Here is a 15,090-nt window from a genome sequence, read left to right on the forward strand (position 1 = left end):
CACTGGTGGAGAGTCTGAAGTGTTGGGTTCCGGCGTGGCTGGTGACTGAGCGACGTAATCCTCTCCGTCTCTGTTTTGTGAGAGGTCGTCTCTAACCTCTCCTTCTTCAGGAACATCTTCTTCTTCGTCAGAAGATTGAACGTTATGCACCGCTTCACTGTCCTGCGTCATAACCAAAGGTGGTAGTCGCGATCTAGGGGAGTGGTGCGGTCTGGATGACTCGTGAGGCTTCTCTTTGGACAAGGCTGCTGGTGATTCTGGGAATCGTTTCTTGTAGTCTGTGATCAAGAATTGCAAGTCAGAGACTATTTCAGCCGGCAGGCATATCATCGGAGTGACTCGAGTATGTTCCTGTATCTGCGTAGTTTCTTCCGTAAAGATGACATCATCTCCGTCATCGTCAGTACTCTGGCATTTGACATTGAGATCTGATGGACTTGTAGCTTGTTCGAAGTGGTCATCATCAGATTCATCAGTTTGAAATAAGCAGGCTGGAGGTAGTTTGGTGATGTCAATGCTGGTGTAATGGGCAGTTTGGTAATCATTTTAGATGGTATCAACTCCGCTTTTTTCCATGGTGTCGACGATATCGTCGACGGTAATGAAGATGGTTTGTCTGGCGTCGACGAGACTTTCGTCGTCGTCGCTGTCGTCGGCGATGTGATCGTCGATGGTGTGGTCGTCGTCGTGGACGGTAACCTCGCCGTCGAAGATGTTCTCGTCGACGATGTACTTTTAGTCGTCGACGGTGCCTTCGTCGTCGGTGGTGACTTCTGCGTCGACGGTACTCTCGTCGACGACACTCCGGATGTCGACGGAATCTTCGTCGACGGTGAAGGCGTCGTCGACTTTTGTTTTATGGTCGTCGACGGTGATGTCGACGAAGCTTTAACAAATGACTGCTGCTTTTTTATCAATACAATTGACGACAGTGGCTTACCCATCGTCGACGATTGGGTGGTCGTCGTCGTGGAAGCAAAGGCGGACGACGCCATCGTCGTCGAAACTGTCGTCGTCGACGTGGAGACATATGTCGTTTTTCTTGAAGAAAACGTCGACGCGGTCGTCGACGAAGACTGCCATGGCTTTTTGAAAGTTGCTGGTTCCTTCCCAGATGTGTCTGATCTTACCTCCGAAGACTTAGAAGTAGTCTTTTTGTGAGGGACGTCTGAATGGCTAGGGGAGGCCTCCCTTGGCCTTTTCAAAGACAGTTTTGAAGAAACTGAAGCCATTTCACTGCCCTCCGAGGACAGCACATCATCATCTCTGGTTTTAAGTCTGTTTAACCAGAGGAGCAGTCTTCCTTCTCTATCCTTGAGAGTTTTGGTAGAGAAAGTTCTACAAATCCTACATTCCTTGACAGAATGATCTGGATAAAGACAGTAGAGACAAGTCTCATGTTTGTCATCAATGTGCAGTCTCTTCTTGCCACAAGAGGAACAGGCTCTAAATAGTCCTTTCTTCTGTTGTTCAGCCATAGTTGAGGTGAATAATCCCAGGTTTTAGTGGAAAAAATTAGAAATTCAAGAAACCCGAGGAGAGCTCAGGTGGGGACTCCCTAGCACAACGTGTGGTAGAAAATCTGAGAGACTGAGGCTCCTGGCAGGAAGGTTCTAGAGGGAGGTGGTAGCTGATTGGCTACCTTCAGGAATTTGGTCCTTTTTTACAAAAGGACATAGATAGGCTACTAAGGCAAGGCCTTTAGGCCTACTTTTCTCTATGTATGTCTATAGGACATTACTTTTATATTACCGGGGCTCCCATCTCGACGACGGGGAATGATTCAGGCATGTGAATCTATGAAAGACACCCATAATACTGGATAATGCTGCCATAACCAAGTAGGAATTTATACAACCCTTAGTCATACAGACCACTATCCATGATGAATGTGGATGCTAAGATGTTGTCCAACTCTTTTGCTAATAGATTGCAAAAATTGATGAGCCTATTGGTCCACGAGGAACAATGTGGATTTCCCAGCCAGGAACACCCTCATGAACACCCAGCGCCTAACAAATGGTATGCACAAAGTGTAATAAATAGATATTGTAGCAGTATTAGTAGCCTTAGATATAGAAAAGGTATTTGATACCTTGGACTGGGCATACATGAGAGCAGTGCTATGGAAAATGGGGTTTGGACCCAACTTACTAGGTTGGAACTTCCTGCTATACTTGGATACCACATTAAGGGTTCGATCGGGGGCTACAATTCAGACAGCTGGGGTGGATAGAGGAAGCCGACAGGGGTACCCCCATGGTTGTTCGCATTAGCAGTGGAAACGCTGGCTATCCACTTGCGAAGTGTACTGGGGTAAGCCAGTAGGAAACACTGCCCTTGTAGTTTCTTCATATGCAGAGGATGTGCAGCCCCTACTCTTGTTCCCATGGTTGCTGGATAAGTTAGTCATTTGGAAATGCATCAGGTCTAAACATCAATAAGAGTAAATCATTACTTCTCCACTAGCATAGTGAAGTAGACGTCCATTCGAAAGGCTCCACTGATTAGATCTGAGATGGGAGTTGGACAGGTTTAGATATCTTGTAATCCCAAGTGGCACAGCCAGAGAAACAATTTGCTTACAATTTGGGGAAATTGACAGCCAAATTGTCTCCCTGATATGGGCAAGTAAAAGAAGCAGCGTGGGACTAACGTTTTTAAAACCAAATACTGAAGGAGGTGGGCTGGGTTTCCCCAATCTCAAATTATTATATGGCTCCAACATGCTGCTAAATGGAGCTCTGTGGAAAACAACTGGGGAAAAAAAAAAGTTTTAGTGTAAAGGACAGGGACGGACAATCTGTAAATATGTCTAATGGCTGGAACTAAGCAGAGCAAACCATGCCCTACGTGTACACAAAGTAGCCAGGGCTTGGGAACCCACGGTAAAGGTCGCTCTACAGAAGTGTACCCTCCCCCATCAAGCTACCCATATTCATTACAGGCCTGCTGGCACTGGCAAAAATGGTGCTGTTACTGCGTTTATTTTACCATTTTGTGAATCTCACCTTGGTGGTCCCAACCTGGGTATTTAAACGTATAAATTCTATGCTGATTGACCTCATATGGGGGGGAAGGGGCGTCACAGAGCCTGTCTAAACTAAAACTACCACCGTCCAGAGGGGGATTGGGAGCCCCTGATTTTAAAGCCTATTGCATAGTTGGACAGTTGCATTGGTAATCATATTGGCTGGCAGGATAAAACCTGTATGAAATAGGATACACAACTATACACTTACAACAGGGGAGGTTCCATAGACTGTTGTGCCCAGAGTACTTAGTGTCACAAGGAGATTCTATGTTGTTGCGTACTGCCCTGGCTTATTGGAATATGGCCCTAAAGTACTCCAATACATACACATCATATGCTTTGAATAGTTCACTTTGTGGTCTTCCGACCTCCACAGGTGTATTGTCTGCCCATAGAATAGCTTCCTGGGATCAGGCTGGGGAGATGTCCATGGGATCGCTGTTCGCTGATGGCATCCTCCTGCCCCACACAGAGTTTATACAAGTTCATGGATTGTACTACTTGTTCCGGACTCAAGCTAGCATCCTCCATTATTTGCGCAAACTTTGGGCAGCGGATAATAAGGAACCCGTTAGAGTTGCTCCGAGGGCTTCACATAATGAGGCACAGGAGCCACCTGGTACGTTGGCTCTACCGTGGCCTGAGGGAACACTCCCTTGAAACTTAAATGGGAATCTGATCTGTCTAGAGAACACACTGATTGGGAATGATCCTATATTTTAGAATACCCAAAAAACGTTGCCGTAACACCAGTTTCAAATTCATTCAATATTACACAGGGCATACTTATCTCTGCATGAACTACATGCAATGTTCCCAACGGCTACCTCAGAATGCCCGCGTAGTCAGACGCCAAATGCAAAATGCAAAATACACATGCTTTGGTCTTGCCCCTGTCTTACTGAGTTCTGGGAAGAGATCTCATGGGCTCTATCTGAGCTGACAGGAGTCCGCGGCTGGGCCTCTTTGGACTACAGTGTACTGGTCTCTCGACACTGCCCAAAACGGCTAAGGTGCTGCAGCGCTTCGCAGGTCTTTCTCTACTTGTGGCCAAGAGATTAGTTATGCAGCACTGGAAATCTTCTCAGGCTCCTAAAGTAGAACCCTGGAGGGTAGAAGTATTACATTGGGTTCGGCAGAAGGTGAAGCACTACCGCATGAAGAACACAGGGGCCTCTGAAAAGACCCAATCTTTTTTGACTGGAACGTGCAATTTGAACAGTTCCACGTACCAGTATCTGAGATAGAATAAGTGAGGTGGGCAGTCCATCAGATCGCCACCCACAGTAGGGATTTTAGTACAGACACTAGGGCAGCATAATTGGACCCTTGCGAAACCACAACTTGAGCCTAGTTCTGATTCGACTATAGGACTATACCCCCCTACTGGGTTACTCTCTCTCGTCATTGTGACACCCCTATACACTTTTACCAGAGGACTAACTGCAACTGTTTGTTGCCTCCCTATTTATCCAATCATGCAGGACATATGTCGTAAATGCAAAATGGTATGTGATGGATTTCTGTACATTACTTGGACTTGAATTGAGGTGGAATCTTATTGGAGGGAGAAAGTTAAGCAATAGACAGCAGCATACTGATTAAGCATTGACAGTTGGGAGTCATACCTTCCCCAAAAACTAAGAAAGGGAACTGGCACTTCGCTTCATTGGGGCTGCTGGTAGCCAAAGGAAGAAGTGCCATATGTTGTCGAATAATGGTGCATTCGATCGGAATTGGACCAGAGATATGGCTGAAAAGGCATTGGTGGAAGAGCGTGAGTTGAGGGTGGATGAGGGCTGTATGTTATGGGCTGAAATGTTGCAAAATCTGGTAGCCCCCGCAGCAGCAGAACCTGTCTCAGGGTGTTCTGAGACAAGACAGCAGGCCTGAAGGTTAGGAGTGTCTGACAGGTGAGAATAAAAACCATCAGCAAATACCTGGATTTATATTGGAGACTGATTGAGAAGGAGGCCGCTTGATATATGTAGATCCTTTGGTGCCATAAAAACACAAGACACACAGAACGTATGGAAAGGACATATTGTCAATTGTATTGGCCCTACTATGTATGTATATATTGGTCAAAGACGCATGATGTGGTTGCAAGCTTTGTACCAGGTGACTGGATCAATCTATGTTACGGACGTGTTTTGTACGTCTACGTTTTCAGAAAAATGTAAATGATTTAAAAAAATAATTTTTAATGTCATCCCTAATAAGCGCTGTGGTCTTCTGTTCAAACCACAATTCTTTGATCTAAATCACCCTTTTCAGACTCTAGAAAATGGCATAACCTGTGATTTGATGCAACACGCTTTGCATCAAGGTTCCCAAACAGCCTAAATGCATTCAAAGTTGTAAGAAGAGAAATATTAAGTATACAGATTCTGAATTAAACAATTTTGCCAGCGGCATTAGGCAGCCAGTATGCAAACCTAAGTCTACCAGAACATAACATCGTCACCGGAAAAATTAAGGGATAAGCCCAGTTCAGCCTCCAATTAACCCCTTCCTGGCCTGGGGCCAGAGGCCAAGTATGCAAAATGCCTTTATGTGTCACGTCTCAGTGCCTTGTACAAAAGCTATGACGTAGATGTGCTGATGTTTGACATCTGAGAACATGAGAATCAAAGAGGTGAAGACATCTGAGATCAGAAGAATCAAAGAGGTGAAGCCACCCACTAGTCTCTCTACGTGTTAGACTTGACATGTTGAGAAATGGCTCTCCCAAACAATGGTGTGACATAATGGGGGCGGCAGCTTATACAGATTGCTGGCATTGGAATTGCTACAGCTGTCTGAAAGTAGGTAAAAAAACAAATTCGAACACACACAGCAATAATATTTTAATACAGATTCACAAAACTGTTTTACAAACTAGAGGAAATATTAAGGATAATTGAAAATAATTAGATCGTAATGGTCAGTGCAAGGCGAACGGTTCACTTTCATAGTTATCACAACATCTCAGTAATGACAAAAGTGGGTGTTGGGTGAGCACGCTTATTCTTAATATAAAGACATAATAGTTTACTTACATAAAATCTACCTCCTCGGCTCTTTGGCTGTCACCATCTTGGACAGAGCTTAAAGTAGAAAATTTGTTCTGAGAGAAACTGAATTCAGAGGCACTGGAGTTCGAAAAACTTTTGCTTCTGCTTTCTTGTGTTCCAAAACCAGAGTTTGATCCAAAAGAAGACTTCCCACTGTCTCTGTTGCTTCCTGAGGATGACCATTTGTATACGTTTGATGACTGAACCCCACTGGTGTACCGATCTTGCGGTGCATTCCAGCCTCCTCTGTTACTCCCTTTAAACAAAAACAGACATTTTGACTAGAGAAAACACTTTTCAGAAAACCAAGCACCCAGATCTCTCTCAAGCTGGTTAAATTTAAGACAAGCTTTATAAAATGACAAAAAATGTTTCTCTGCTGACCGTGTTCCATTATATGATGCTGAAACAGCACTACCTAGTCAATAGAAGCAAAATTCAAAGCAAATCAGCGAGGCCAAAGTGACCGCAAAGGGCAATTCCAGCAAACAAGGAACTTCCACCCCCTCCTGCGAGCTGTAGTGTACATTTTCTTACCAATTGATAACCACAAGCATGGCAGCTCACCTGTACTGAAGCGAACATATGTTGAGTAAGCTACCTACTTAATGATTACCATGCACAAAGGCAAATGCCCCTCTATTTACATGCAACATTACTATAGCTATGATATAGGATCTAAGCACATTTGCACAATGTAGACACTTTTTTAATAAATCAAAAACCTAGAATAATGTAAAAAACGTGTGGACATAGCAAGGCAGGCCACAAGGAAGAAAGGTAGCTACAAGACTAGCAGTGCAAGAGTCACCGTAGTCACTTACTGGGACTCGCTTCACACTTAGTTTAAGGTTCTAAACCACATGGTTCATACCCAAGAGAGGAAATGCAGAACGAAAACAGAACAAAGCAAAATATGTTCATCTGAGCAAGAAATGTACAGTGCTTCCAAAAATGGTAGCCCAAGTCAATCAATCAATCATTTGTAAAGCGCGCTACATACCCGTGAGGGTCTCATGGTGCGGGGGGGAGGGGGGCACAGGGGAGTGGGCTGCTACTGATCGAAAAGCCAGGTCTTGAGAAGTCTTCCGAAGGCCAGGAGGTCCTGGGTGTGTCGGAGGCTGGTAGGGAGAGTGTTCCAGGTCTTGGCGGCGAGGTAGGAGAAGGATCTGGCGCCTGCGGTGGTTTTCCGGACGCGAGGGACGGTGGCGAGGGCGAGGTTGGCAGAGCGGAGGCTGCAGGTGTGAGTGTAGAAGCTGAGTCGGCTGTTGAGGTATGCTGGTCCGGCGTTGTGTAGGGCTTTGTGTGCGTGGATGAGGAGTTTAAAGGTGATCCTGTGGTTGACGGGGAGCCAATGCCGGTCTCTCAGGTGGGGTGTGATGTGGCTGCGTCGGGGGACATCGAGGATCAGTCGTGCCGAGGTGTTCTGGATGCGTGGCAGCCGTCTCAGGATCTTGGTTGTTGTTCCTGCGTAGAGGGCGTTCCCGCAGTCCAGCCTGCTGGTGACGAGGGCCTGGGAGACGGTTTTTCTTGTGTCTGAGGGGATCCATTTGAAGATCCTGCGGAGCATTCGGAGGGTGTTGAAGCAGGAAGCGGAGACGGCATTGACCTGCGTGGACATGGAGAGGGCGGAGTCGAGGATGATCCCCAGGTTGCGTGCGTGGTCGGTGGGTTCTGGGGCTGTTCCTAGCGATGTTGGCCACCAGGAGTCGTCCCAGGCGGAGGGGCTGAGGATGAGGACCTCAGTCTGAATTCAGCTTCAGCCTGCTGTCCTTCATCCATTCGCGACGGCCTTCATTCCTCTGTGGAGGTTGGCTTTGGCGGTGTGGGGGTCTTGGGTGAGGGATATGGTCAGCTGGGTGTCGTTGGCGTAGGAAATGATGTTGAGGCTATGTTGTCGTGCGACGTGGGCGAGTGGTGCCATGTAGATATTGAACAGCGTCGGGCTGAGTACCTGTACAGCACCTTACATCAAATGAAACATGCTCCCTATACCACAATGGCCATATGCACAAGAATGCTTTTAAAAGCAGGGATATCCCTGACTGAACCACATTAGAAAAACACAGGAGATGACCACTGTATTATAAAGGCTATGACAAACTATTTGCTTGGAGAAAGGCCATTAAATCGGTGGCAAAAGGGATACGAGTATCTCAAAGGTTTGGTGCAACCCAAACAAAAATAGACATTTGAAACTGCAGATTTGTTTCGGCACCAAAAAAGTGGTTTGAAAACCTGTAAAAATTACATGTACTTTCCTGTTATAGATATATAACTACATCAATGTTTTTGTTAAAATGGAAGAAGCCATTCAAAGGATGAAATGGAAACCGTTTCTGCTCCTTCAGAACAAAGCATTCGTGTCCCAATAATCCATCTAGAAATTGCAATGAGAAAGAAGTCTTCCATTTCAACAGTGTTGGGTCATTAGATCAAATGGCTAAAAAGATTGGTGTGTCAGAAGCCAGAGTGCCACAATTAAAAATCTCAAAAATATGGGCTATAGGTAAGGAAGCATGTCACTAAATACACCAACAAAAATGTTCTAAAGGAAAATATAAATTTCCTCTATACCGGTGCCAATCGTAACAAAATGAATCTACAATGCTCCATCTGGATGTCACATTTAACCAGGGCAGTTATTTCCAGCATGGATTCAATAGAAGTCTTTCTAATCATTGGTAATACTTTAACAGCTTCTAAGCACAGGAGAAAAACGCCCACTCAAGGTAATTTATTACGAACCAGGATATCAAGATCAGCAACTTAAGAAACAACATCTGATGCATTGAATTTAGCATTCATATGGCTCTCCTCAACAAATGTGCATTCCTTCTGCGGTCAAATGCAAGCTGCTTAGTTTATGTGACCTGCATGGGAAGCTTTGGGTGTTGTGTGTGAGGGCCAGAGGGATGCTTCAGTCTTGTCACTACCGACTGGTAGCTGCACCACTTTATTGCAGCTCACTGGTTTGGCTGCGGTTCAATTGGAATCGCACAGAAAGAAAGAGGGTCTGTCTTAACGTTTTCAACGCTCCTCAGGGCTGGCAGAGGCAAGAGGAGTGGTTACAATGACAAAGCTGAAGTAGAAGTGCAATAGATGGTCATCAAGGTCAGAAAAGCGGAGGCCAGACTTAAATAAAAGAAAAAAGGTATGTGCTGGTCCCCGCCCCCAATTAAGAGACCCACAGCCAGTCTAGTGAACATGCTACTCCCCCCATGCAGCGGGTTTCAAAGCTACAGGAAGAGTTAGGAGGGATGTGAGCAGGTGAGGGAATCCTTACCCATCTAAACAACAGCTGCCACAGCATAGGCGGTAACTGCTGCCCGCACACTTGTCAACCATTTGGCTGCATAGTCAGCCTAGCCAAACAGCAGCATGCGCTATGTTCTACAGAGAGAGCAGCAGTCCTTTTATTCCCTTTGAGGTTTGTGGGAACATAACATGAGTTGCCAAGATACTGACTGGCAAAGGATCAAAGTAATCTTTACATTCAAGCACCTTTGCGGAAATCAGAGAAGGACTTACTCTGCTGGCTCCAGCTTTTCTATAAGTGAATGCAGAGCGGCGGAGTGGGAGGCTGCAAAAAGTACCAGTCCCCTAACCTAAGACCAGTAAGGCCCACTGGCAACACTTAAGTACTGGCCATGAGAGGAAAGGAGAAAGAAGAGGAGTAAGTGTGTCTGTGTGTAAGCTTGTAGAGAGAGTCAAAGTGCCACACAAAAGTTATATGCACATCAGGTATTTAAGAACTGTCAGGAGGTATATGTATAAAAAGATTGCTAAAGCTTCGGTGGACAAATAAAAGTGCTTCTCTAGTCCAAAAATGGAGCCCAGGAGCTTCAAGAGTGCAAACAGTTTAGAGAGACTAGTAGGTTTCTCTATAAGCTGGAATGTTGCAGCCAAAGGAAGATGATTCTTCCCAGTTTCATCAATACTGCCAAGGACCAGCCAGAGCCCCACAGCCCCCGGCTCCCTCCCCAAAATTCATATATGACTAAAACCTCTTCTCTCAGTCGCTGTCACTGCACCCGCAAGACAATGGCAAACTGAGTAACTAACCTTTATATACGGTAAGAGCTGTAAATACAAAAGAGTTGGTCTGACCTGTTTAAAGTTAAGCATATTCAAGATAGGGCGACTAAAATGGTTCCTTAATGCTATATATGCACTATATATAGGACACTGCAAAATAGAGTGCAAAGTGTTCTGTTTGGAAACATTGTCACAATGACACAGGCAAATGTTGGAGTCTTTTGACCATCCCGAAGGTAAGATGAATAAATGGTGAAAGAGGTTCATCCTAAATCTAGTAAGAAGCGACCTATGAAAGTTAGATAGCACAACAAATACATATGGCTCGATTGACAAAGTAGTTTGGATCATAACTGAGTGTCTTGCAGACTGTTTCAACACTGCCCCTACTTCTCTCTCCATCTGTTTCTTTTGAATAAAAGCTTTTGTAGTCCAGGTCACATCAGCCTTAGTTATTTTAGATAGCTAATTAAATAATTCAGAGAGCACAAGAGCCATAAAATTCACCTCAATACATTTCAGCCATGGTATTGCATTAGTGAGCTCAGGAAAATCTCTCTGAATAAGACAATTTAAAACTGTATGCGTTTGGACCAGGCCTTCAGCCACAGCAGCAACGGGCATAACTGTATCTCTTCAAAAATACAACTGATGCCTAATTTTTCATGATATGTAACACAAATTGCCCGAATCACAAAATCTCCACAAGCTTCTTGAGAGGGAACGATCAATTTATTGTGATCACCCTCGACACTTTACTTAGTGTCAATGTTTTTTTTAAATCTTTTTCAAGTTATAACAAGCTACATGACAGAAAACTAACAATACATTAAATATTTACACAGCTACAAATACTTTGTACATACATGAAAAACAAATTCTTTGCACATTACAAAAAAGAAAATTCCTTGCATCAAACATTACAAAACAACTAAGAATACATCGCAAACAACATTAAAACAAACATTACAATCAAAAAATGAGAAAAATATAGAGAAAACCAATCCAAGGGGGAATTATAAGCAAATGAATGACTCTTAAACAAATCAATACTGGACCAGCCGGTCCTAGTATCGTGAAGATGACTTTATTCCACCCTATGAAAGTGCCGACGCGTTTCGAGATCAGGCACAATGTCGCTGATCTCTCATCAGGGCTGTTTTATTCTTTGTATCTGCATGATGCAAAGAAAATATTTTACTCATCACTCCTCAAAACCACACTTCTTTCAAGGCAATGGGCTGAGAAAGAAAATTGCTACATACCAAACTTGTTTGTAAGTAGAGCAGGGCATTAAGGCGTAAAGGTGTTTCAAACCAATTATTTTAAGCCTGGCCAGGCAGGACAACCTATAAGAAATTTTGAGAAGTTTTTATATTAGTAATTCAAACCAGCTCGTGGTTTCATTACTAAAGTGTAACCCAGTACTACATAAAGCATACCTTACTATTGTCGACTGCCGCCAACCGGCGCACTTGTATGTAGTCTACCACCATGCGGATAAACTCCTAAAACAATAGTGAAAATTGTTTTAGTAGTGGGCCTGATAATTACATTGTTCGCATAGTGCATGCATTATTAAAAAAATATATACCAGAACGGGCAGGAGTGATTTCGCCTACCTTAATGGTGTATGTCTGTTCCCTTTTAAACTTCTGAAAAATTTTGAAAAAATGCTCTCAATCGGCCGTCCTGTGTTAGCAAAAAAAAAAAACTAAAAAATGAGTGCGAGTGCTTGTAGCTAAAAGTCTGAGCATTCAAACAGATTCTGAGCGTTAAATGGACCAAACACATGTCCTTGCATTTACCTGCTCTGAAATAACAGCACGCCACTGGTGTGATCAAAGTTTTCTCCCAAGAAATGGCCACGCAGGCACTTCCTGTATTTAAAGCCCACCTCCAAAAGAAGGCATGATGGGACTTGTAGTGTCCTCGAAATTACACTACAAAAAAAATTATATTTATTATATGAAGTGCATATAAAGTAAGAGCGCGCCTATTGCGTAGTGTCATTTTCAATGAATAGATGCAGAAAACCTATTTTGTGACTGTTTTAATTGTGCGCTGAGTTTGAGATAAAAACCTCAAAACTTTATTAGCAACTCGTATCTGAACACTAATATTACAACGGGCCAGTTCATTTGAACGCTGATTTAAATCGCATATATGTCACAAGTACGGCGAGCACATTAAGGGTCATTATTGTAATCATGTGTTGTATGCACTCTAAACAAACTTTAATAACAGAGCATGTGGAAAGTCTGTAGGTGCCGCTACACCCATTCTTAAGATTGCATATATCTACCTGCCGGGCAGTGGCCACGCTTATTTTTTTACGCGAGGTGTATTTAATGAAAAGAGGACGTAAGGCTACAGATTAAGGCCAGGGATGTCTGATAGATGCCAGTCCGCTATACTGTGTCTGTGCCAATTATATGTGGGCTATCTCGGACAAGCTATTAAGGCCTGTTTGAGTGCTATTGTATTTCAAAATGAGATAAGCCTCTTTCTGCAGTAAGGCACGCTCAATATCGTGGCATTTTGTAATTGAATACGCAGTGAATAACACCGACCATTTAAATTCATGTTCATTATGGCCTTTATCACAGAAGTGTTCAACCAGCTGAGCGGTCATTATTTTTTTCTTTATGCGTGATCGATGCTGGCTGATCCTTTGGTTGACTTGTTGGCTAGTCTTGCCTATGTAAATTAGTGGGCACGGGCAAAGTATTCCGTAAACAACATTTTTCGTTTTACAGTTGGAGAATTCTGTATGTCTCCACTTAGTGCCCTGATGGACAAATTCATTGCCCTCAATTGTGGTAGAACAAGCAACACAATTGCCGCACCTGTGATGACCTTCCACAGGCTTTAGGTTCCATTGTGACAAAAGGTCACTTTTAAGTTTTGGGATGGTAATATCAGCTCTAATCAATTGTTCGCCAATACTTCGATTTTTTCTATAAGCGAAGATGGGCAATTCAAACCTTCTAATAGATGCCAATTCTTTAAAACAGCTTGGCGCAACTTGTGGGTGTCGGGACAGAACGTTGTGACACACACCATTTTGTTCATCGGTGGACGTTGCTTAAGCTGCAGCAAGCATTCTCTCGGCGTATATCTAGCACGTTTGAATGAGTGCTTAAGGAGCTTCTTAGGGTAGCCCCTGTCTTGCATGTCATGACAAAAGGATCTCGCATGTCTTTCATAATCAGCCACATCCGAACAATTACGTCTAATTCTGAGCAATTGCCCATAGGGCAGATTGGCCTTTAGATTACGTGGATGGGCGCTTCTGTGGTGCAGAATGGTGTTCCTATCAGTCGCCTTTTTATGGAGCGATGTAACCAATCGTCCTTCCTCACATCTCACTTCGACATCCAAAAACGTCATGCTGTGCTGTGCTGTTTTCTATTGAAAATTTGATGTCCCTGTGTCTTGCATTGAGCCACCCATGGAAAAACATCAGCTCCGCCTGGCTCCCCTGCCACAGGAGCCAGACGTCGTCAATGTAGCGATACCACTGTAAAATTCGATTTCTGAATGGGTTGTTAGCTTCCACAAACTTCTGTTCGTATTGTGCCATGAAGAGAATCGCCATTTCTGGGGCATAAGGACACCCCATGGCGGTCCCCTTCACTTGCATGTAGTACGCACCATTGAAGGTGAAATAGTTTTAATTAAGTGCTATTTCTGCCAATTCTAAGATAAAAGCAGTGGGGACCCGGTGTGGTCTTTCTCTCTGGTCAAGATAAATCTCCATCACTTGTAAATCCTCTTCTTGGGGAATTTGAGTATATAGCAACGTGACGTCCATCGTCACCATGATTTGAGACTGTACATCAAAGCTGGTTCCTTCAACTTTAACCAAAAAATCAGTCGTATCTCGCAAATATGACTTTACCTGACTCAAAAAAGGTTTTAAGAAAAAGTCCACATACTGTGCGATCGGCTCTAGACAGGAGTCGCACCCCCAAACTATGGGGCGGCCAGGGGGCTCTTGCATGCTCTTGTGGATCTTCGGAAGAAGATACAGGACCGGAGTCCTGGGACATTTCTTTAAAAGGTAGTCGTGTTCCTTACTGCCCAAGAAGCCATTCTCTTTGCCATATTCTAAAACTTTGGCAATTTGTCCCTGAATGTCTTTAGTTGGATCCTCCGATAATGGGCGATACCAAGTGGTGTTCTTGTTTCTCGCCTTCTGCCAGATACATCGGGCGGGGCCAGATGTCTACTGCCCCGCCCTTATCTGCTTGTTTGATGACGATAGATGGGTCATCTTTAAGCAAACCAATTGTCTCTCGTTGTTTCTTACTCATGTTCTGGTGGGTGAAACTCTTGCTTTTCTCCATCTTATTGATGGAGGAAAGCAGTACCTGCTCAAATGCCAGCACCTGTTTAGGGATGTTGGTATAGGGAACAAATGTTGACTTGTTTCTGAGGCCTGTTGTTTCCGTACTCTCAGTAGATGGATTATTTGCAAAAAATGCCTTCAATCTTATTTTGCGGCAAAACTGTATCGCCTCTAATTTGAGTTTAGTATAGTCGGTATTCTTACTTGGCACGAATTTCAAGCCAAGATTAAGTACTGTTTCCTTTTCACTAGATAGTGGTCTTGAGGACAAATTAACAATCGTTGTAGATCTTCCTACGGTTTGTTGTTGCTGCTCCTGGTTCGCATATCCCATGGTACCTTGTACCTGGGTTTTATTTGTTTGTCCTTCTCTAAAAAAGTCACCCCTTTCTTTTGGTTCCTATTGTCTGATCCCGAAGAATCAGAGGAAGATGTACTGGAAAAAGTAGTGAATCGGTTCCTGGACCTGCCTTGATAAGTTGACAAGGCTTGGCGAGAGTCAGACTGCAAGTAGTAGTCCTCACGTAGAAAAGGATATACCTGCTCGATTTTAAATGACTTTATGTCGCGTTCGTACCTGTTGTTCTTATCATTAATAGTGTTGTCCC

At 43.9% G+C, this 15,090-nt stretch overlaps 1 protein-coding gene across 1 annotated transcript in view; it reads right to left on the bottom strand.

Annotated features, from left to right (window-relative positions):
- Window positions 1-15,090, bottom strand: part of NUP42 (nucleoporin 42) — a 256,272-nt gene that overhangs the window by 193,984 nt on the left and 47,198 nt on the right. The window contains exon 2 of the mRNA XM_078663559.1: window positions 6,076-6,346. Within this exon, the coding sequence (XP_078519685.1) occupies window positions 6,076-6,346 (271 nt within the window). The remainder of the gene's footprint in view (window positions 1-6,075; window positions 6,347-15,090) is intronic.

The sequence above is a fragment of the Lissotriton helveticus genome, chromosome 10, assembly GCF_964261635.1.
Source record: "Lissotriton helveticus chromosome 10, aLisHel1.1, whole genome shotgun sequence".
NCBI lineage: Eukaryota > Metazoa > Chordata > Amphibia > Caudata > Salamandridae > Lissotriton > Lissotriton helveticus.